At 32.1% G+C, this 10173-nt stretch overlaps 1 protein-coding gene and 1 long non-coding RNA gene across 2 annotated transcripts; one reads left to right on the top strand and one right to left on the bottom strand.

The window, feature by feature from the left end:
- Positions 1-287: 287 nt before the first annotated feature.
- LOC131140436 (uncharacterized) lies at positions 288-1554 on the bottom strand. Its single transcript, XR_009132410.1, has 3 exons — positions 1196-1554; positions 1036-1119; positions 288-430 (listed from the first exon to the last, which is right to left on the bottom strand). It is a non-coding gene; the product is annotated as an uncharacterized LOC131140436 (long non-coding RNA).
- LOC131140431 (tubulinyl-Tyr carboxypeptidase 1-like) lies at positions 748-9446 on the top strand. The gene is made up of 7 exons (XM_058090857.1): positions 748-1525; positions 2938-3026; positions 4023-4079; positions 6239-6313; positions 6420-6801; positions 8270-8379; positions 8462-9446. Exons 1-7 carry the CDS (start codon positions 1304-1306, stop codon positions 8532-8534), a joined length of 1008 nt encoding a protein of 335 aa, XP_057946840.1. The 5' UTR covers positions 748-1303; the 3' UTR covers positions 8535-9446.
- Positions 9447-10173: the final 727 nt, after the last annotated feature.

The following is a 10173-nucleotide window of genomic DNA, read 5'->3' on the forward strand; positions in this document are numbered from 1 at the left end:
TAAACATTTTATGCTAGCAAAAATTTCCTGAGGTAGTACTTCTTAAATGTCTGAGAGCCATTGGTGTACACTTACAGTATACTGTTTGTATGTATACAGTATAAACAATACAACATGTGTAACAGGTGTGTTCCAGCAATGGCGTTGTAATTCACCAAAAGTCCATCCTTAGTATTTGTTTTCATTTTGTCATATAATTTTCATGTTGAATTATTTATTTTACGTATATTGTCATTTTATTTTGAAATTTGTTTTATTTTGGTGACTTCCTGTAAGGAAGGCACTCCCTGCAGTTTCGCGGTACTCTCCTCAGATGGCGCGAGATCCCGCTGAGGAGAGACGAGCTGCTGTAGTGATTTTGTTTTGTTCGCACAGCTGATTTCGAATAAATCCTGCTCCACTGGCAAAACAGCGGTGAATCCCATCTCATCTGTTCACACAACACAACGCAGAGTTTGATCACCGTGAGACAAGAGAGGGTCGGCTAGACCGGCTACACATGTACATAATTATACTGATATTCATTGTTAGAATATTTGAACTTTTTATTAACTTTTATGACTACGACACACAAAACGTTTTATGCTAGCAAATCGATTCAAAACATAACACGTTTTGTTGTCATTTTCTTGAAATAAACATACCGTAACTATCATTGACTTTTACGAGTGCACTTGAACGTCCCATACGTCACGTCTGAGCGCAGCCTCCTCGTTGTGCGCATGCGCAATAAAGGGCAAACAGGGAGTGTCGGTCGCTTTATCGGATGGGAGGCGTCACATTTTTGGCTCGAACCGGCAGCATTTAAACAATAAAACGATTTACGAGTACGTGGGAATACTTTTTTTTTAATGCCGAGAAACGGAAATGAAGAGAACGATTAGAAATTGTTTGTCGAACGGGTCGCTTTATGGATATATTTGCTGTGAATGACATCTGACTGTACTGTAACAGGAAATTCGTCATCTATAAAGCTTTGATGGCTTAATTCTATTCTTGGCTGTGCAGTGAAGAGTGGATATATTTATTAATTACCTTTATGGGTTTCTTTATGCTCACATCCGTGTGACTGGAAACGGGGTGACCGGTGAATGGAAACAATTGCATTTGTTTGAGTCCCTGCAAAGTCAAGGAGATATTCAGTACTGAAATATCCGGTGCTACTCACCTTCAGCCTCATTATGAAACATAATACCTCTTAAAACATTGGAATCAGTCGTGCCATAATCCGGAATGATCGTATAGAAACCTCTAAAAGTGGAACAAGAGATCCGTTTCTGGCTGAAGGACTCAGTTGCTCCAGATGCTGAGGACCACCATGGGTTCCGTGGAGGAAAGGGATGAGGAGCAGGAGGACGAAGGGGATGAAGAGTTGAGGGACGGAGGGGTGCCTTTCTATGTGAACCGAGGTGGCCTCCCAGTGGACGAGGAGACGTGGGAGAGGATGTGGCGCCATGTGGCTCGGATCCACCCGGACGGGGAGGCCGTGGGGAAGGGCATCCGTGCTGCCACTGACCTACCCAAGGTAAACCTGCAAACCAGTTTTTCCATCATTTTCAGGCTTATTAAATAATTTTATTTTTTTATAATTAATAAATAATTTGTAAATAATTGTACAATTTATGTTAAATTAATTTTAATTTAAATTATTTTTTATAAATTATATTTTTTACATTACATGCTTACATTTTTATATAATTTTATACAATTATATTTTATGTTTTTTATTATTATTTAAATCATATTATTATTTTATATTTATTATATCAAATTATATTTTTTATATATATTTTATTTATTGAACAAAATTATTTATTAATTTTATAATAAATACATTTGTAAATAATTTTATAATTTTATAAATTATTTTAAAAATTATTTTATAAATTATATTTTTTTACATTACATTACATTTTTACATTACATGCTTACATTTTTATATATTATATAATTATATTTTTATATATTTTTTATTATTTAAATATTTATTTTATATTTATTATATAAAATTATATTTTTTATTTATATTTTATAATTTTTATAAATAATTTTATTATTTATTAGTGAAACTTCCAATGATCTTTCTGCTATTTTTCATGAGACTTTTATTAATAGAAATGAATAAAATTAATACATAATTTTGTAAATAATTTTAAATTATTTTATTAATTATTTTTATAAATTATAATTTTTTTTTACATTACATTTTTTATCTATTTTTATATAATTATATTTTTATATATGTTTTATTATTTAAATAATACAATTATTTATTTTATATTTATTATATAAAATTATATATTTTATATATATTTTATAATTTTTTATAAATAATTTTATTATTTATTAGTGAAACTTCCAATGATCTTTCTGCTGTTTTTCATGAGACTTTTATTAATAGAAATGAATAAATTAAATACATAATTTTGTAAATAATTTTATAAATAATTTTATAAATTATATTTTTTACATTACATGCTTAAATTTTAAATATATTTTGATATAATTATATTATATCTTTTTATTATTTAGTATTTAAATATTTATTTTATATAATTATATATTTTTATATAGATTTTATAATTTTTTATAAATAATTTTATTATTTATTAGTGAAACTTCCAATGATCTTTCTGCTGTTTTTCATGAGACTTTCTTAATAGAAATGAATAAAAGCACATAATAACCCATCAAATCAAGAACATTGACTTATTGGTAATAAAGACAAGAAAAGTCAGTCAATTCTACCGTCAACGGATGAAAGTCGGCCATCATGTCAAGGACAACCCAGCACGAATCCTTGTGTAAAATGGCATCGTTTGTTAATAAAATCAATTATTATGCAACCCTAGTATGGACGGTCATCTTACACATTTAGGAATAACGGTTCTGGGTCGCAAAAATAATTGACACTTGTTTATATGCTGTGTCTCACAGATTCCGATTCCGAGTGTGCCTACATACCAGCCTACCACCCCGGTCCCGCAGCGCCTGGAAGCCATACAGAAATACATCAGGGAATTGCAGTATCCTTTAAGACCCAAACAATATTTAAAACCTGGAATTCTTGGTCCATGTGAGAAAAAAAAACTGGTCAAACATTCAAAGAAAACGACTAATCAGATGACAACAGTGGAACCCACAAAGCCAATGCATTGGGGACTGCCCAGCATACCTTGCGGGTTACAAATTCATTCATTTATTTTCTATTGCTTATCCTCACGAGGGTCGCGGGGGCGGGGTGCCGGAGCCTATCCCAGCTGTCTTCACCCTGGACTGGTGGCCAGCCAATCACAGGGCACATATAGTCAAACAACCATTCACACTCACATTCATACCTATGGACAATTTGGAGTCGCTAATTAACCTAGCATGTTTTTGGAATGTGGGAGGAAACCGGAGTACCCGGAGAAAACCCACACATGCACGGGGAGAACATGCAAACTCCACACAGAGATGGCCGACGGTGGAATTGAACCCTGTGAGGTCTGCGCGCTAACCACTCGACCACCGTGCAGCCATATTTGTGAACAGTATAACAATAATTCATGGTTCCATTTATCACAGTGAGTCTTCCAGGTCCTGATGCAGCAAAAACAGTCCCAGACCATCACACTACCACCACCATATTTTACTGTTGGAATAATGTGAATAATGAGTTAATTAATAATTTGGAGTCGCTAATTAACCTAGCATGTTTTTGGAATGCGGGAGGAAAAACTGGAGTCCCCGGAGAAAACCAGGGGGAGAACATGCAAACTCCACACAGAGATGACAGAGAGTGGAATCGAACTCGGGTCTCCTAGATGTGAGCCCTTTGCGCTAACCACTTTACCACCGTGCAGCCTGGTTAAATATGTATATATGTTGACATCAACTAACTTAGATGTGCGGGACTTAATGAAGGTCAACATAAACGGGTTCTACTGTAATACAGTAACCAATAATATATAATAATATCCTATTGACCTATTGTGTGTTCAGTGTTCTATGATTCATATGGCCTTAACTGTACTTTACAGGTACAATCACACCGGGACGCAGTTTTTTGAAATAAAGAAGAGCCGGCCTCTTACGGCGTAAGGAAATACATATCATTGTTGATTATTAAATATATGACTTTTAAGTCATGGGTGTCCAATGTGTAGCCCATGAGCCATTTGGAGGCTGTTTTTTTTATGTTCTTAAGCACCCCTAAATAATTTGATATTTCTTATTGATATTTTAAACTTTTTTATTAAATGTTCTTTAGCCCCCTAAATAATTTGATATTTTTTATTGATTAAAAAAATATGTTTGAAATATGTATTGATTTTTTTTATGTTCTTAAGCACTCCTAAATAATTTGATATTTCTTATTTTAAACTTTTTTATTAAATGTTCTTTATATGTAAATGTCCCCCCTAAATAATTTGATATTTTTTATTGATTAAAAAAATATGTGTTCTTAATCCCCCAAAATATTTTGATATTTTTTATTGATTAAAAAAAATATGTTCTTAAGCACCCCTAAATAATTGGATATTTGTTATTGATTAAAAAATTATGTTCTTAATCCCCCTAAATATTTTGATATATTTATTGATTTTTTTAATGTTCTTAAGCACCCCTAAATAATATATATTTTTTATAGATAAAAAAAATTAAATGTTCTTTAGCCCCCCTAAATAATTTGATATTTTTATTGATTAAAAAAATATGTTCTTAATGCCCCTAAATATTTTGATATTTTTTATTGATTTTTTATGTTCTTAAGCACCCTTAAAGAATTTGATATTTCTTATTGATATTTAAAACTTTTTTATTAAATGTTCTTTAGCCCCCTAAAAAATATATTTTTTATAGATTAAAAAAAATTAAATGTTCTTTAGCCCCCTAAATAATTAGATATTTTTTATTGATTAAAAAAATATGTTCTTAATCCCCCTAAATATTTTGATATTTTTTATTGATTTTTTAATGTTCTTAAGCACCCCTAAATAATTTGATATTTCTTATTGATATTTTAAACTTTTTTATTAAATGTTCTTTAGCCCCCTAAATAATATTTTTTTATAGATAAAAAATTTAAATGTTCTTTAGCCCCCCTAAATATTTTGATATTTTTTATTGATTTTTTAATGTTCTTACGCACCCCTAAATCATTTGATATTTCTTATTGATATTTTAAACTAAATTTAATAAAAAATTATTGAATGTTCTTTAGCCCCCTAAATAATATATTTTTTTATAGATTAAAAAAAAATAAATGTTCTTTAGCCCTCCTAAATAACTTGATATTTTTTATTGATAAAAAAAACATGTTCTTAATTCCCCAAATAATTTTGATATTTTTTATTGATTTAAAAAATATATGTTCTTAATCCCCCTAAATATTTAGATTTTTTTATTGACTTTTTATGTTCTTACGCACCCCTAAATAATTTGATATTTCTTATCGATTAAAAAAATATGTTCTTAAGCACCCCTAAATAATTTGACATTTTTATTGATTAAAAAAATTATGTTCTTAAGCCACCTAAATAATTTGAGATTTTTTATTGATTTTTTAAATGTTCTTAACCACCCCTAAATAATTTGATATTTCTTATTGATATTTTAAACTTTTTAAATAAATGTTCTTTAGCCCCCCTAAATAATTTGATATTTTTTTATTGATTAAAAAAATATGTTCTTAATCCCCCAAAATATTTTGATATTTTTTATTGATTAAAAAATATGTTCTTAATCCGACTAAATATTTAGATTTTTTTTACTGATTTTTTATGTTCTTACGCACCCCTAAATAATTTGATTATTATTATTACAAGTATTACTACTTATTGATTACAAAAATATGTTCTTAATCCCTCTAAATATTTTGATATTTTTATTGATAAAAAAATTATGTTCTTAAGCACCCCTAAATAATTTGATATTTTTTATTGATTAAAAAAATATGTTCTTAATGCCCCCCCTAAATAATTTGATATTTTTTTATTGATATATATATATTTTTAATACTACTAATACTAGCCTACTACTACTACAAGTAGTACTGCTAGTAGTAATAATGAGAATAAGATGGGGAAACCAACTAAGTTCATACTAATAACAAAGCTAAACACAGTATATATAACTTATATCAATATGTTTTGGTTTACATAATATCAATATTATTCATATAGTATAGATTATTTTCTCAAAACTCGATAATATTCATATTTGGGTCATCTTATTGTCATATTTTTCTCCACAGGTTGATGGACATCGCCAAGGAGATGACGCGTGAAGCCCTGCCAATCAAATGCCTGGAGGCAGTGATCCTGGGGATGTATCTTTTTTACCTTAGCTCAGGATTTCGTACAATTATGAATCATATTTTTTATGATATGAGCCCATTTCCTTGACTGACGCCCCCCCCCCCCCCCACCTCAAAGTTACCTCACCAACAGCATGCCAGGCGTGGAGCGTTTCCCTCTCAGCTTTAAGTCTCACTTCTCAGGGAACCACTTCCACCACATTGTGCTCGGAGTCCACAGCGCCGGGCGTTTCGGCGCGCTGGGCATGAGTCGCCGTGAGGACCTCATGTTCAAACCCCTGGAGCATCGGACACTTCTGGACTTGGTACAGGACTTCGAAGGAGCCTACAGGGGTTACTGGCACACGCTTCAAAAGGTGAAGATCGGCCAGTATGTGTCGCACGATCCTCACAGCGTGGAGCAGATCGAGTGGAAGCACTCGGTGCTGGATGTGGAGAAACTGAGCAAGGAGGAGCTGAGGAAAGAGCTGGAGAGACACACTAGAGACATGAGGCTCAAGGTAGGATACAATCTGGCACTGGTTTTAGCTTTCTGGATAATTCCAGGCGTCATCGATTTCACATGATCTTTGCTATAGCCGCTTTTCCCCAAAAAAACCCGGCATGGTCTTACAGCAGGTACAGTTTCTCTGAGGGAATTGAACAGCAGTATTGATAGGAACCACTTACACAATAGAAACCTGCCTTTCTAATATAATTTAATAAAGAAAAATTTTTAATAAAAAAATAGTTTAATTTTTTTTAACATTTTTGTAATTTGTTTAACATTTTTGTAATTTTTTAAAACATTTTTGTAATTTTTTAAAACATTTTTGTAATTTTTTAAAACATTTTTGTAATTTTTTAAACATTTTTGTAATTTTTTAAACATTTTTGTAGTTTTTTTTAATGGTTTAATTTCATTTGAACATGCATCAGATTACAATTGAATGCATCCCATAATCAGTTCCCAGTTCCACATGTCCAAAAGGAGTAGGAAGAAGCAAAGCTTATTAAATCCTACCCCTCCATCTGATACTTTTACAATCAGTAACTGTTACATTTGTTCACTTCCTGCTTTCCTAATATAATTTAAGTTTTTTTAGTTAATTTTTTTTATTTAATTTTAAAATTTTGTTTTAAATAAAAAAAATAAAAATTTAAATTAAAAAAATTTCATTTGTTTTTTTTCAATTAAAAAATGTTTTTTAATGGTTTTATTTCTTTTGAACATGCATCAGATTACAATTGAATGCATCACATAATCAGTTCCCAGTTCCACATGTCCAAAAGGAGTAGGAAGAAGCAAAGCTTATTAAATCCTACCCCTCCATCTGGTACTTTTACAATCAGTAACTGTTACATTTGTTCACTTCCTGCTTTCTAATATAATTAAAGTTTTTTTATTTATTTTTTTAAAGAATTTTTTAAAATTTTTTAAAGTTTTTTTTAATTATTATTACTTTTTTTTTGTCACGTACCAAAGTACAAGGTGATATGACCATACAATGACATAATGGGTACCATAGTAACAGTCAATATAGTGATATATATACATGGATTAACTTTTTCAATTTACAGTATTTATGATGAGTTCAATTGACCTGAGTCACCATTACATAATGACAAATAAATATTAATTAAACAACACACAACTAGCGTTTGGAGGACAAGACATATAGTACAATGACAATAGACAATTGAAAAATTTAGTATGTACCCGATAACGCAATATGCACTTCCTTATGGGACAAAAACGAGCTCCAAACTAAATTTTATAATAAAATGTCAGTGTGTATTATTCCACTGCTATCGAAAAGCTTACATATTGCTGAGCCCATAAAACGGTTTATCACAGTGAGTCTTCCAGGCCCTGATGCAGCAAAACAGTCCCAGACCATCACACTACCACCACCATATTTTAATATAACGCCAATAACATTTTTATACTGTTTATATATAATAAGACTAATGAGTTTTTTTGTGCAGATCGGAAAAGCGACGCCGTCTTCTCCCACCAAAGACAGGAGAACCAGCATGGGCTCGCCCCTCAGAGGACCAGGAAGCCCCTTTCGCAGAATCAGCCGTGTTGAGAGACGGTAAGATTAATTAAATTAATCCATTAATCCTCATCTCTGTATAAGTCTAAGCATAACTACGGTTGGATATTTTCTGTTTCAGTCCCTCTGGAGAGAAAGCGGCATTGGAACAGAAAGCATCCGGAGACATGAGCGCGTATCAGATTCGGGTGTGAATAATAATAATAATAATTTTTTTGAGGGTTTATTCAATGCCTTGTTTTTTTATTTACAAGGTCGATAAAGAACCAGCGACCTACACATATATGCACGCACTCAATGTCACACAGTCATCAGGGTTGTTTTTTTTTTTTTTTTTTTTATCTATTTCATAAGCATCGGTGCTGGAGATGTTCCCAAATGTGAAATATTGTGTAAACAATGTTATCATTTTTTACTAACTAGCTGTACTGTACTGTAGGGAAATACTGTATTTTAATTCATGTTATATATATCGATCTGTGTCATTTGAATGTTAGTATGTGTTGTTTCCCCGTCCAATCAGATACTGTACTAAAAAAACCCCTGTGCCTTGGATTTAGAATTCATAATTTTTGGGAAAAACATGATCACAAAAAGAATCATAATCCTCACTGAACTGAACACAGAATAGTTATTGCATTATTGTGTATGAAAGTGTTTTATAATTTATCACATTTGATATTAGTAGTGCATTTTCATATCTTATTTAGTATAAATATACAGTAAGATGTCAATTATTGAGTTATGCAAATCAGCAAAGCAGCATTTAGCACACCGGATGCAAATTAATAACTGTACTTGTATAGAAATTGCATTAACTTTCATTTGTAGCAACTAAATTCAGTTGTCACTTGCCTTAAAAAAAAAAAAAAAAAGTTTGAAAAACCGAGGTGTCAGTGTTCGTTCGCAGCACTTTTTGACTTTGTATTTATCAAAAATGAACACTTGTGTTTTATACTGCACTCCCCCCCCATGCATCTGTAAACTACTGCATTTTTTAAAACTCACAATTACTAATAAATTGGCGCAGACTACATGTTTGCAACTTGTGTGAATCCGGGTCATTGCTTTGTGTGAGTGACAAGAAGAAAAGCTCCGACTTGTAAGCCGGAAAATACTGTAATAGCCGTCTGGATGTCTGTTTCTTTGGAAAGCAGTCAGCAAATAAGCATGTAGTCCCTGCAATGTGGCCAAATGTGGCCCGCAGGACACCAGTTTGAGGCCCCCGCCTTGATATGAAAGTTTAATGTTAGTGCGGCCCCGCGCAAGTTTGATATGGATGCTGTATGGTATCATGTACCCAGGAAAAAATTATTACGTTTGATTAATGTTCATGTTAAAGGTTAAATAACTGTTAATAGTTATCCTCCCTATCCGTGTGGAAGTGGTAAGTTTTTGGCTATTTAAGTTTAAAGGAAATAACTTGAAGGCTACCGTTTAGGTTGCTAGCTCTCTAGTTTGCGAGTTGACATGACAAAACACGACTACAGTCACATTTATGCTCTTTTTATTTACGACATATTGCGCAACTGCAGGGTCTTGAGACACATGCTAACTCGCAAACTAGAAAGCTAGCGACCTAAACGGTAGCCTTCAAGTTATTTCCTTTCAACTTAAATAGCCAAAAACTTACCACTTCCACACGGATCGGGAGGATAACTATTAACAGTTATTTAACCTTTAACATGAACATTAATCAAACGTAATATTTTTTTCTGGGTACATGATACCATACAGCAGGGGTCTCAAACACGCGGCCCGCGGGCCAAATGTGGCCCGCAGGACACTAGTTTGAGGCCCCCCGCCTTGATATGAAAGTTTAATGTTAGTTGC

This window comes from Doryrhamphus excisus, chromosome 13 (assembly GCF_030265055.1).
Source record: "Doryrhamphus excisus isolate RoL2022-K1 chromosome 13, RoL_Dexc_1.0, whole genome shotgun sequence".
Classification (NCBI taxonomy): Eukaryota; Metazoa; Chordata; class Actinopteri; order Syngnathiformes; family Syngnathidae; genus Doryrhamphus; species Doryrhamphus excisus.

Excerpts from the sequence above, each read along its gene's own strand:
- LOC131140431 (XM_058090857.1), top strand. The coding sequence starts at position 1,304 with ATGCTGAGGACCACCATGGGTTCCGTGGAGGAAAGGGATGAGGAGCAG. Across the intron at positions 6,314-6,419 it reads GAGGCAGTGATCCTGGGGAT|TTACCTCACCAACAGCATGC; the intron begins GTATCTTTTTTA and ends CCCACCTCAAAG. Across the intron at positions 8,380-8,461 it reads ATCAGCCGTGTTGAGAGACG|TCCCTCTGGAGAGAAAGCGG; the intron begins GTAAGATTAATT and ends TTTCTGTTTCAG.